The sequence below is a fragment of the Brassica napus genome, chromosome C4 (genome assembly GCF_020379485.1).
Source record: "Brassica napus cultivar Da-Ae chromosome C4, Da-Ae, whole genome shotgun sequence".
Taxonomy (NCBI): Eukaryota; Viridiplantae; Streptophyta; class Magnoliopsida; order Brassicales; family Brassicaceae; genus Brassica; species Brassica napus.
In genome coordinates, this window is record NC_063447.1 from 45,044,410 (window position 1) to 45,057,820 (window position 13,411).

General features: G+C 35.3%; 2 protein-coding genes across 12 annotated transcripts; both read right to left on the minus strand.

Moving 5' to 3' along the window:
- Positions 1-500: 500 nt before the first annotated feature.
- LOC106394658 (bromodomain testis-specific protein-like) lies at positions 501-3,055 on the minus strand. Its single transcript, XM_013835225.3, has 7 exons — positions 2,856-3,055; positions 1,696-1,952; positions 1,511-1,591; positions 1,341-1,430; positions 1,166-1,224; positions 916-1,069; positions 501-824 (listed from the first exon to the last, which is right to left on the minus strand). The coding sequence occupies exons 2-7, from the start codon at positions 1,948-1,950 to the stop codon at positions 753-755; spliced, it is 711 nt and encodes a 236-aa protein (XP_013690679.2). The 5' UTR covers positions 1,951-1,952; positions 2,856-3,055; the 3' UTR covers positions 501-752.
- Positions 3,056-6,197: 3,142 nt separating this feature from the next.
- LOC106446171 (glycerol-3-phosphate dehydrogenase [NAD(+)] 1, chloroplastic-like) lies at positions 6,198-11,097 on the minus strand. Of its 11 annotated transcripts, none has more exons than XM_048756172.1 (13): positions 10,741-11,082; positions 10,472-10,548; positions 10,309-10,381; positions 10,023-10,240; positions 9,823-9,930; positions 9,644-9,745; positions 9,128-9,248; positions 8,994-9,048; positions 8,850-8,898; positions 7,696-8,753; positions 6,662-7,045; positions 6,462-6,536; positions 6,198-6,368 (listed from the first exon to the last, which is right to left on the minus strand). In XM_048756172.1, the coding sequence occupies exons 1-10, from the start codon at positions 10,883-10,885 to the stop codon at positions 8,595-8,597; spliced, it is 1,107 nt and encodes a 368-aa protein (XP_048612129.1). In that variant the 5' UTR covers positions 10,886-11,082; the 3' UTR covers positions 6,198-6,368; positions 6,462-6,536; positions 6,662-7,045; positions 7,696-8,594. The 11 variants fall into 11 exon arrangements, with proteins under 11 accessions (XP_048612129.1, XP_048612131.1, XP_048612123.1 ...); XM_048756174.1 differs by having other exon boundaries at positions 6,449-6,536; XM_048756166.1 differs by having other exon boundaries at positions 6,619-7,045.
- Between the last annotated feature and the right edge of the window lie 2,314 nt (positions 11,098-13,411).

Consider the following 13,411-nt stretch of genomic DNA (forward strand, 5'->3'; position numbering starts at 1 on the left):
AAACAACTCAAAACGCAAAATTCACAACTACAATAACCCTAGCAAATATTGAGATGAAGCAAGAACTCTGTCGTGTCCACAGCATGCATGCATATTCGTCACATGCATGACACGTTTATGTTGACTTTGGGGGAGATAGAGTAAAGTCAAACTGTGGTTTTGGTGAGATTTATGGTTGGTTTCACGTGGAAGGGTCAAAAACATGTCTTATGCAAGAGGTAAATTACAATCTGATGACTTGGTGCATTTGAAAGCTGCACCAATCAGGGTCGCAATCCCAGCAGGTGATTTCGTGTTTGTAATGATTGGTTATGACTCGGATGCTTTACAGATTATCCAGAAGACATTGTAAATTTGATGTTATTTGAGAGCATTTGTGACTATAGTTAGCTTATGACTTCTTTTAAAATCCTATAGGCTAACTCACCTCAAAGGTATCAGTTCGCTTCTTATGGCACTAAAATGTTTGGATCTTCAACATGATAAAAACAGATGCTAAATAACAAAAACTCCGATGAATTAAAACTTCATTTCGCATATTCTTTGTTCAAAGCAGACAAAAGTTTTTTTTTTTTAAAAAGCTCTGCACTGTAACCACAACCGGTCGGATCTTTCTGTTTAAAATGCTAAAAAAAAACCCAAGCTGATAAAACCTTGAGTGCTAAGTTTTTTTCTCCTTGTCAGTTCTTAACATACTCACAACTTCGGGACAAGGGATAAAAGAGTAATGTGATATGTACCTCTACTACTACCTAGCTTGCTAGTTTCCTTGCACTTTTCACCGCGGCCACATAGAAATGCAATCTCCAAAGCATTACGTTATCCTGAAACAAAAATGTTTTCAAAGTTTTGTTATAATCATATAATTGAACCATTGGACGAAGAAGTCTACGTTATTTTTTTCTGATGACTTACTTCGTCCTCCAAGTTGACAGTGACCTCATCAGAGAAAGCTTTCCCCGAAGCTGCATGGTGGTCTTTGATGATTTCAGCAATGCGTTTTAGATTTCCTCCAGGAAGCTCCTTGATTGATCTCTGAAGATCTCGCTTCTCGTCTCGGCTCATAGGTCTGCCAATATGAGTTAACAGACAACAACTAAGCAAACCATGGAAAAAGATTGTCAAGGATGAGAGTGAGAGAAAGGTAAGATACTGCATTATATACCTGCATGAAGTGGCCACATTGTCAAGGAGTTTCTCGGCTTGCTGCTGCATGTTGTTCAGCTAGCAAAGCAGAGAGAAAAAGATAAATTTTGTGCTTCAGACAAGATATGGATGTAGTAGATATGTTACACGAGCTAGATATGTTACAGAAGAAGGAAATGTAGTTAGAGCATTACGCTGGTAAGTACATCATCCGTATGTTTCTTCACTATTTCCTTGAAAAGACGAGGATCAGACTTCATGAGTAATTGTATATCATCCTCCACCTAAGGGAAAAGATGTGAGGAACAAAAAGGACTTCATAAACACCTATCCGGAGAAGAATGAAAGATACGTATCATCTCACCTCTTCATTGGTTACTGAGATTGATAGTTTTTTGTTACTTAGTTGAGACATTAGGAGCATGCTGCGAGCACGCGACTGCATCTGCAAAAACAAATTCTAAAATATTAATTGTCTCTCCTCTGAAATATAAAAGCGAAGCATCAACAACACCAAATGTGATTTTTGGAACAGTTCAATGTGTATACCTCATCAACCCCTGGAATAAGATCTGTCACGCACTGCCTTAACAAGGCTTTCAACTTCTCTCGTTTTAGACTTGAGATCCCAGCTCCTATAATTTCAGTAGAAGGCTTCTTAGTGTCCCCGTCTTCATGATGAGGGAGCCTCTCTTCTTGAGACAAGAGCTCTGCTACTTGATCTCTATAGCAACCCAAAAAGTTTGGCCCAGTTGTGCTGCTATCCGTTGAAGGAGTCGCTTCTTCCGCTGCTCTTTTGGTCATAGCTGTGGACAACAGATATCTCAAAGTCTCAGACAAAAGTCACATGTAGCTAAAAGAAACTCATCTTGTTGGCATTTGACAGCAGCACAACTGGAATTCCTAGTGATGTCTACCATGAAAGTCTAAATGAGTGTAGAGAGTCTTTTGATGAGAAGCTAAGTTATTTGCAGGTTTAGGATCTTTGGACAAAGTTTTGAAAGAAGATAATGTCATTGAACTAACTTGTTAGACTAAAGTAGAGTGTTCTTGTGTATGGATCAAAACATAAACACACAAATCTTCCCTAGAACCCAATCAGCTCAATAGTTTCTTGATCCTGAGATCAACTGCATTAGTTCAATGCCTAAGAAGAAGAGATATATCGAATCATTGGAGGGGCTTAAGCACCATGAAAGAATGTGAAAAATGCTCAAACCATATGGTCCTGAGGGTAAAAAGAAGCACAGAAAGCGTAATGCAGTAACATTGTGACCATAAGATAAGCAAAGGATTTGCTATGCCATTTCTTGGTCCTGAGATCAATGACATTAGTTCAAAATCTATGATACTCAACATCTAAGCAAAACAGAGAAGTAACAAAAATCATAGAAACTGGGGAATGGACTTAAAACGCCATGAAAGACTGAAAAGTTCTCAAGAGAAGCTAATGCAGTAAGACTTTCACCATACCTAAAGTGACACCACACATCCGTCAAATTTCACAAGCCAAACAAACTCTAAACCCTAAACAGATCAAAATCCACCATGAAACAACATAGTATACATAAGCCGTTATCCATTCGAGCCTCGCAATCGCTACATAACGAGGGAAGCGATTTTCAAATCGCCATTGACGAATAGCGAGGTTTTTCGTTACGGATGCTGAGACGAAAGATAAAAAAAAAAGCGAGAAGGAGACTACTCACTGAGTGTTGAATCGGAGAGAGGAGTCGCCGGAGGTTGGAATCGGAGAGGAGCGATAACCACAGGAGAAAAGAGGAAGCGAACCCTTTTAACAGTTAAAAGAGTGCAAAAATGCAAAAGGAAGTTGGAAAAAGGGAAAGCAAATTACGAATTATTATGTTCTGATTTGTTATTTGTTTCCACTCATTGGGAAAGGCTCTCTCTTTTCTCTCTCGTCCATGGTCTCTTCTGGAGCGGGATGGACTGCCTGACGTTGTGTTGTTCACGAATAAAACTGTGTGGCGTTTTTGCGGTGGAGATTGTCTTAACTTACACGTGGCGTTTTAACATGTACTGCGTGGCATTTTTGCGGATGGACTACCGCTCTGTTCTTTTCATTAACGCTGCAACCAGCATTAGCGTCAGAAAAACACACTACGACGGAGCCAAATTTGACCGAACCGTAGCTGTTTCATTCTTTGCTGATTGTCGCGCGGCTGAAAAAACAAGACGTAGCTAACGCTAAAATTTCCGGGGTCCGTTTCACTCTTCGCTGATTGCCGCGCGACTGGAAAACAAGTTACGTTGTTTCGCGGATGTTGTGTCAGGCATGGTTGATAAGAGTAATTTTCTTGACGCTGACGCAAGTCGCAAGTCGCACCCTTAGTGAAAAGAACAGAGCTTACATCTCTTTTAGGCCTAACGTCTCTGTACATTACATGTTTACTGTTTTTTATTTGTCACAAGGTTCGTGGTACAGTTACAGTACATGTTACATGTTAGCATTCGGCGTTCCCTTTTGTTTGTTTTTTGGGAACTTTATTATTCCGTTACTATGACTAGGAAACAAATCCGCGCGTTCGCGCGGATAGTTAAATACTTTACTATAAATATAAATTATAAATATTAATAATATATATACTCGATGATTATATATATTTTAAATTATTATTTTTTATTTATCTTTCAAATTTATTAACTATATATCATTTTATTTTATGCAAGTTTTGAAAAATATACCATACACATATAAAAACATCAGACAAAAAAGATTTATGAAAACAAAGATAAAATGTTATCAATGTTAGATACTCAAAAAGAACAAGCAGATTTGTAGAATTTTTTTAATGACCTACCACAAAAAAAAATAGAACAAAATAGCAATTTGTTAACAAATTCATTTAAAATTACAAAATAAAAAAAAATCAATGGATGCCTTAACTTTTAATCTCAATCTCAATCTTAATCTTAATCTTATGTAAGTAAATCATATATATAATAGATTAATATAAAACATTTAACTAAAAGTTTCCAATAGAAAATTATGATATGCAAATTTAAAAGTGAGTTCCCCATGTATTTTAATCAACAAAACACAGAAGAAAATTATATTGTGATTTGATAAAAGACAATGGGTGAATGAAATATTATTTAATGGAAATAAAATGCCAAATATAAGTTACAAGGAGTTCTCCAGGATAAAAAAAATGTTTTAAGAATTGAGTAGTATAGAATAATAAAAAAATAAAGAAATCACTGTAAAAGGTAAACTATTTGACGGATTTCTTCTGTTTTCCCAATGAATCCTGGATAACAGTAGAACTTTTATAAATTAATAATGTTGGTGGTTTGAAATTTCATTAATTTCTAAAGATATTAATTTACAAAAGTTTCTTTATTTAGACTTTTTATTTTAAGATAAAAAATATTTGATTTTAGTATATAGACATTAATTGTTATTTTTTAAAATTTAACATTTATATTAATTTTATTATAATATTTGGTGTATATAATATATATTGCATAGAACTTAAATGTGGTTCTAGATATAATATTACTAAATCTAATAAAAATATATATATAGTTTTAAGAAAATATAAAGATAATTACATTGTGAATATAGAAAAACAATATAATAATAAGTTCTTATTTATATAAAACATATATACATATAAATTATTAATTTATAATTTTAATGGGACCATATATTTACATTTCTAATATATAAATCTAAACCATTATATTAGAATTTCCTAAAACCAAATTCGTGTGCGAACAACATGCAGAGAAGTCGAACAATGTAATGAGAGCTTGTGAGCCGAATGGGGACAATAAGATGGTGGGACACTGGTTCAGCCCAGGGGTTGGTTCTTGTGTGGCATATTTCTGAGCTTCTCCGTCCAAACTGAGAGTTATCTGTTTGATTTGAGCGAAGTCCTGAGTCTGGTGGGTGCCAAAGTTGGAGGATAATGCGTCAGGCTGGTTTCAGAGAACATCGACTACTTTCACTCTCAGCAGTGGACGGCAAACAGCTGAACCACCATTAAAAATATTACAAAAAAGAATAACATGCATGGAGGTACAACGTACCATTGTTCAGCTATAAATCTAGTTTAGAAATATTAACCTTGTTAAGTATAATAAACTATTTACGAAATAATATATCTAAAAACTTTACAAGTGAATCATAATAATGAACAATCATTTGATCATTCAATGACTTGGCAAAGTGTTTTTTTATTATATATAAATTTCAAGAGGTGCCAATCCATTGTTATTCGAGGGAAAGCATTGATTCGGGAAATCAATAGATGTTGTTTGCTTTTAATAAATGATGACATCATTTTTTTAAAAGAACCCAACTTGTCCGTTAGATTGCATAATTAAAGGAAGCTTGACCAAAATATACTTGCTTTCTTTAGAATTCTTTGTCTATCTCATAAGTAAATTATACTGCGCACGAACGTCTTTCTTCTTTTCTTTCAGCCGAAGTCACAGCATTATTATCGACTTGTTGATCTCTTTCTCCTTTCCGTCGAAGTTACAGTTGTGTTGGAATCAATACAGTGAGATTTATCAATGGATTTTGATGGCTTTTTAGAAGTAGAGAAAGTCTGAAGAAGGGAGTTCTGTAACATATTTTCCGGTGAGGAATATGGCGCCTCTGGTTGCTTGTCATTCCTCCACGACTCCTTCATCCGGATCCATTACGATGGCTTTCAATGGCACGGCTGCTTCCTCCGGTAGCAGTGTCTGCTGGTGGCTTCTCCATTAACGGCATCAAAGCCGAGGGATGAAGAGAGGGAAGGAGAGCATGATGATCACAATAGTATAACAATGGCAACTTGCGACCATTCACGATTGAATAATGGTAGCTGGCATTTTGTAGAGCAAATGTACATACAAAGCCTCCGTTATAATAGATTAGATGTGCCCTTGCTGAAGTTTCTTTGGCCAGAGGTATAATAGATTATTTAAATCAGAATAGATAATAAAGGGTGTGCATTAGAATCAACCATATAATATCGGTAAAACTGTTGATCATTTCTCTGGTTTATTGGCAAACTGATAGATAAATGACCCTATAACAATAAAAATTGAAGTTTCATTCTAGTAGCTGATAAGTGCTTACATCCTGAAGATTAAAATAGTCCTACAAAATATTGAATGGCCATAGATCTGTAAATCATAATGCAATTTTGGAAAACACTCTCGTTAAAAGAATTCTCTTCTTATTGTCTCTTCTACGAGTTACCCTGCAGTTAGAAAAAGGAAAAGATAATTGAATATTAGAATGAAAGATACAAGAAACAGCCGAAACAAAGATGTCATTTACTAATTAGTTTTACTATTTTTGCTGGATGCAACACCAGTTGTGTCTAAGGTGGTCATATCTTCTAGTGAACCCGTTTCTGGCATCTTCCCTAATTGTAGAGAGAGAAGAGTAAATAAGTCAGTTTGTCAGATCTCAAAAGCCATTAAAGACTTCCAGATGAAATTTTAAACCTCAATATCTAACAAATCACAGTATGACCAATATTAATCAAACCAGGGATCTCCTCTGAAACAAGTGCAAGATATTGCTCCATTGCCTCCTCTTTACTCATGTTTCCAAGTTTTTACAGAACAAGTATGTTCATCTTCCACCGTTCGAACAATAACTCATGTCGTTCATCACCGGTTTCTCCACTTCTTTCTTCTGCGGACCCTCTCGGTCCGTCTTCTTCACGAACTACCATCTCCTTTGCTACCACATCCTCCGGCGAGACAGCAACCAGGAACTCATCAGCTTCCACAGTTTTAATCACCAATTCTTCGCCTTTAGCAGGTTCTTGAAGTTCATCAAGAACTCGTTAATCTTCACTTCCAAACCCATCCACACGTTCCACATTCTCATCAACACCAACTCGGAGTTTCCTCTCCCTCTTGACCACTGTGCATAGGAGAAGCGATGATTCAAAATGTTGCAGTCTGCTCACTCGTCAGATTCTAATTACGTTGTTACTAATGTAGACCAAAACAAAGTAATGCACTAAACACAATGATCGATAAGCAACCAACCGAAGTGAAATTATTTGAATACAACGACCTTAGCAAATAGAGATTTCGGAGACAGCAAAAAAGGCAACAACGTAAACAAAAATTTATGAAAAGTTCATAAAAAGTTAAGGTGTTTGGGTATGTTCTTCTAACTTTTTCAAATATGCAAAGCCATATACAAAAAAAAACACACAAAATAGTGAAAGAGAGACAAAGAGTAACCCGGATCGCGTGGGTAATTTATTTTAGGGTTCAACTTCACCTCATATGTTTGAATCGAACTGTTCGACTAAGCCAGATTAGAAGAAGAGGAAAAACAGAGAAAAAGGCCGAGATATACAGAAATACTAAACCAATGAAAGAGAGACAATGAAACCAAAACACAGCAGAATATAAATTCAATTCGGAAAGAATACGATGAATAAAGAATTATTGTTCTCAATAAAGCAAATACAGTAATTGTTCTCAATAACACAAAATTCATACTGGAAGGCGATTTACTTTAAACACAAAAAAATGGATCGAGAGTTTCAGAAGATTTACCTTCATAAAGGAAGCTTCAATGATCGAGGATGTTAATGGCAACTCACTGGTCATGAATGGTGGATGATCGGGAGATAAAATTTGGTTTGTCAGAAAATCGAATCAGAAATCATGAGTAAAAAGAAAAGTGAGAAAAAGAGGAATAGTAAACTGATTATCAAATATAAACAGAGGAAGAGATGTGAACCAAAGGTCACAATTCCAGTAATGGACGCAATGCTTCACTACAGACACGAAGCTTCGGTAGCGTCGTCTTAGTCAAAATAAAAGGGACGTCTAATCTCAACCCTTCGATTAAAAGGTTTGCTAATTTCAACCGTTGGATTAAATTCTATTTTTTTATGATGACATCACCTAGAAAATCAGAACCCCTGGATTGATTTTAAAATCAATCTGGAACGTTAAATCTTCTTTTTTTTTTCCTATAAAAAAATGATGACATCATCCGTTAACACAAATTAGGTTTGCTATTATATATAGATTGATTCTGTTTAAGTTTATTTCAAATTTCGTTTAGTTTGGATACTACTTTTTTTATCGCGTTAAACCAAACAAAAATTATTCCACTTTGGCTAATTCCGTTTTTCGATTTTATTATGGGTATTGAATTAAACAAAACTATTCAGTTTTTTTTTTCTTTTGGTTTTGTAAAGTTCTGGTAACTTAAATAATTTAGATTAAATTTGATTAGTACGATCAGTTTAGTTTGAAAATTTTAATAATAATTTAAAATAAATGGGTATGGTTTGATTATAAAAAACTTAAAATAGTAAAATACAAATTACCATATTAATTAACTAACAGTCATGTGAATCGCGTTCGTGAATCTTCAAAATTAGTTAACAAATCCAGTACTTCTGATTACAACATTGAAAATACGACTGTGTTCGATCAAGCCATTAAAGCTTTGGATTTGGACCAAAATTTCGGTAATTAACAATGGCATCAGGTTTAAGACGACCTATGCAGATTTGGTGAACCGTTGAAAACAGCGGAAACATCTCCATCCATCCACGATGGTTCAGAGCCTCATACACTTCTCTTGCCGTGGAAACACCCTTCAATAAGCAATGAGACAAAGATAAACGGGTTAAACAGATACTAGTAACCAAGCTTATAAGTTCGTTTTTAGGAAACTTTTGGTGTCAGTCTACCTGTAGCTTTTGCCCTTCTAGCATCTCTTCTTCAAGCTCATCAAAAGACCTGTTACGTTTACGCCACACAAAAAAACATCAATACACTAACTAGAAGCAGTTAAAGTGAACCAGAGGTCACATTTGATTAACAAAAGGTTAAACCTTTTTCCTCCGCTTTGGGCAAATGCTTCTGCAACTCTTCGGTTTCTTCCTCCTACTGTAATGGTAAGTGAAACAATGTTGAAAGGAAGTCCACATAATGGTAAAAGATAATTAGGATTTTGTTCAGTCCTTACAGCAAGTTGTTATGACATCTGCTACACCGCAACTTTCAAAGAAAGTACTGTCTTTAACAGATGGAAACAAAAGCTTGGAGAGTGCTTTCATCTCTCTTAGACCAATCCTCATGATTGCAGCCTATATATGTTTTTAAAAGTAATTAGCTTTAGGAAGTAAATGGACAATTCTCTCAAATAGCATTTTTAAGTTTTTGTCACAAAAATAGCATTCAAAAAAGAAAATAACCAAAATAGCATTTTTTTATTTTGAAATTTTTAATATTTATTTTTTTTATTTTTTTAAACTTGAAAATGACACCACCATTAACTCTAAACCCTAAGTCTAGATTAGTTAAACATAAGGTAAAAATACATATTTTGATCATTTTTACGTTTTGAATAAAATTTATTTTAGTCATTTTCTTCATTGAAGACTATTTTTGTGACAAGAACTTCAAAAGACTATCCTAGAGAATTTCTCCAACTTAATCTCTTTAAAAATGATACACTTAAAACTTCATTTGAACTACTTGCCTTTGTGTTATTACCCATTTCCAAACCATCAACGAAACCTGCTGCAATAGCCACTACATTCTTCAATGTCCCACACAGCTCTACTCCTTCAACATCACGTACCTATTTTAATTCAAGCGGTATTGTTACTGACAAAACTCTATATGAGGATTTTAGCCATTTCATTCATTCATTCCTACCGGTGTGACCATAAAATAGGGAGTACTAAACAACTGAACCCAAGTGTCAGCTATTTCTCTACTCTCTCTATATCCCACCGTTGCTTCACTAAACTTCTCCACAGCAATCTGTATTATTGTTACTGCAGTATTAGTCACAGAAAATGTGAAACCAGAATGTATTGGATCATGTAAGTGATGATAGAGGTCGATGTAATGACCTCGTTTGCGATGTTTGCGCCCATAAGAACAGAACAGTTGATACCGAGTTCTTTGGAGATGAGATTTGAGATCATACAGGGACCTTCCTTCTTCACTTCCATTCCTTTGACAAGGGATATAGCCTCAACCTCTCCTTTTATTTTTCCCTTTAGTTTCTTGCATATACCATCCATGAACTGATGCGGTGTAACGAAAACCAACATGTTTGCTTCCTTCACTGCATCGGTTTAAACTCATCAATTTCAATCATGTAAATGATAAAAATTTCAGGAGAAAGTCACTAACCTGCATTTTCAAGGTCAGGATCCGCAACAACATTTCTTCCTAGCTTAATCCCGGGAAGGTAATTAGCATTTTCCTAATTAATAAACCAAGAAAATAACTACATAAACCAATCAAGAATCGCAATAATAAATAAATAAAGAACAGCATCATCCATGTTCCTTACATTGGTCTTGTTGATGACATCAGTGAGCTTCTCACCATTTGGTAGGACTTCCTCAAACACCCACATCCTCACTTCATCTGAAACGTATTGGGTTTTAATCAAAAGATTCATCCAATCATTGGGGCACACTACAATCATCGAAATCGAACAATTCTACATACATGAACGATGCAAACTCTGTTCATGATTTCGATTATAAATAAATAGAAGGAAACTTTCAAGATTTCACGATCTTGGTTTTTGAAAACAGCATTAAGATGACACAATACCATGAAACGAAGGAAGCTTGAGGGCATTAGAAGCGACGAGCTTAGCAGCGACGCTCCCCCAACTTCCACTTCCAACGATGGTAACCCTAGATTTCGAATCACGACATTCACCATTTGCGTCTTCTCGGGATTTAGCATGAGACATAGCGGAGACCGGAGAGAGAGGAGAATCGAGAGAAAGGTAAGATAATGAGAAGGAAGAGAATGAGAAGGAGAAGACGGAAGGAGGAAGATAGCTAAGAATGAGGAACGGATTCGCATGGAGAATAGGAGATTGAGAGAGGCTACACGTTGGGTGTGATCGGTTACCAAGCAAATGAAAAGGAACATTCCAAAAAAAATACATTCGTTTCTTTCTTTTTAAAAAAATAACAAAGCAAAATTATTCCTCATTATTTTTGAGAAAGAACAATCATTCTCATTCATTCTTTTTATAGGGTGTTATTGGTTCTATGATTTTAATGAATTTGAAAATCCAAGCAAAATCTAGTGTTATTGGTTCTATGATTTTAAAATCTGTATTCAAATTCATTGTTATTGGTTCTATGATTTTAAAATAGATTTCAAAATTAGGTGTTATTCAATAGTAAGGATTTGATTAACCATTTGATTTGAATTTGGATTTGAATAGATTTATAAGTGTTTTAGAGAGTAAAATACAAAGAAACAAATATTGAGTTATAGCTTGTTATTTTGAATGGATTTGTCTTATAAATTTTTGATAGGTTACTAAAAGTCTCGTGCTTGTTTGATAGGTTCTAAGCTCTTTTGTCAATTTATTATCAAACATGGATTCAGAATTTCTTGGCCAACAAGAATCAGAAGAAAAAGAATCATATTTGTCTCATGAAGATGATGAGTTAGATGCCCATATTATTTTATTGGTGCTCCTAATTCTTTGTGAGATGATGTGTTTGAAGAAGCGACAACGGGAACTTCAGTTGCAAATTGAACGTCCCACACGACGCCCAATCACAAGAGCTGGTCAAGATTATATAGATAATGTGTTAAAAGAAGATCCTCTTCATTTTAGAGAGTTATATCGGATGTATCCAAATATTTTTTTGAAGTTATGCAATCTTCTCAGAGAGAAGACAAGTTTAACTGATACAAGATATATCAGCCTTGAAGAAATGGTTGCATCTTTTCTCCTTGTAGTTGGTCAAAATTCGAGGTATTGCTATACAAGAGATACTTTTAAGAGATCCAAGTTTGTTCATAGTATTCCTCAAATGGTCACCAATCACTATATAGAGAGACGTACATGTAATAACGGTAATTCTTTCAATTCTATAAACCGCCTGCTGCCAAAGTTTTGGAATCTTTTTACTTTTTTTTATTATAAAATGTTAACTATTATACCAATTTTCAAATTTGTAAAATTTACAAAGACAACTTGTAAGGGAATGCAAAGTTGAACAGCAATCCTAACCTGAATGAATAAAACCTTTCAAATAGCAGAATAAACCCAAAAAGCTATTGTATCAAGCTCGGACCAAAGAAACCAACACGAATCGAGAGCGAGGGCTGAGAACTATGAACTACCAAGAGAAAGGCACCCTTAAATTTTGAAACAATGGCTCATGTAGCTTTAAATTTTGAAACAATGGCTCATGTAGCTTCCGACCGCTATGCAAAAACCCGACCAAGCTAAGAATCCAATAACAGAACTAGCCAAAAAGCACCTAACGGCATGGAAGAGAACCACCAAACTAGCCAGAACTAGTCTCGAAGATTTCCACCTCCAGTCCAACTCACTATGACCGTTACACCCAAACCAAAACCCTATATAGAGATAGTGGTGAACCGAAGGGTGGCTAACTCCTCGTCGTTCTTCCTACTTTTTTACACTGATAATATCTTTCATTACTTTTATCAATAAAGTAGTGTTTTTACAACAAATAAGTAAAGACAATAAAGACAAGATCCTTAGAACCAATAACCCTGTATCAAACACAATCACATCCAAAACAATGGGCACATCCAAAACAATCACATGCTTTCTTAAACAAAACAAAAAAAGGAAAAGAGCCATTTAAAAAAACTCCTAGCCACATACGATTGGGAAAGATCCAAAGAAATCACAATTGGCAATAAGGAATGCAGAAGTATTAATTTCCTTGACTGTCTTTCAAGCTTCCAGCTGGCAATAGTGTTTTTTTTTTATAACGCTGATTTATTAATGGCAATAGTGTTTAGAAAAACCAAAATCTTTGAAGATAACTATTTAAGGGATGGCTACACCGAGGTTTAATAACACATCTAACAAGTCAGCTGCTTCCACTGCAAAGACCACCTTATTAAACCTCAAACTAACTATGCTCTCAATAGCCCATAACCAACCATTATCCTGAGCTTCAATGTTGAAGCTTATCCTCAAAAAAGAACTTCTACTGTGCAAAAAGACATTTCCAAACTCGTTCCTTAAGTATCCACAAGACCCCGTTTACCAGGGATGATGCATTCCAAGACAATTCAATACTGCACTTGACCCAAGACTGAAGTGGAGGGAGTCGCTCATCCTTGAAGCCAAAGGACTAGCACATAGAAAACTGATCAGCCTGCACCTCAACCACTTGAGCCTAATTCAACTCCAGCTGATCAGCAAAGGCTTTCCTCGCCATATCCTCAACGTCAAACAGTTTACCATCAAAGAGCAATGAGTTTCTAT

Bases quoted from the DNA above. Each gene is read 5' to 3' on its own strand.
- LOC106394658 (XM_013835225.3), bottom strand. From the start codon at position 1,950: ATGACCAAAAGAGCAGCGGAAGAAGCGACTCCTTCAACGGATAGCAGC. The intron at 1,592-1,695 runs GTATACACATTG...TTGTTTTTGCAG, and splicing joins TTATTCCAGGGGTTGATGAG to ATGCAGTCGCGTGCTCGCAG. The intron at 1,070-1,165 runs GTATATAATGCA...TCATATTGGCAG, and splicing joins AATGTGGCCACTTCATGCAG to ACCTATGAGCCGAGACGAGA.
- LOC106446171 (XM_048756175.1), bottom strand. From the start codon at position 11,086: ATGTATTTTTTTTGGAATGTTCCTTTTCATTTGCTTGGTAACCGATCA. The intron at 10,382-10,471 runs GTAAGGAACATG...TTTATTAATTAG, and splicing joins ATGTCATCAACAAGACCAAT to GAAAATGCTAATTACCTTCC. The intron at 10,241-10,308 runs GTTAGTGACTTT...AAACCGATGCAG, and splicing joins TCCTGACCTTGAAAATGCAG to TGAAGGAAGCAAACATGTTG.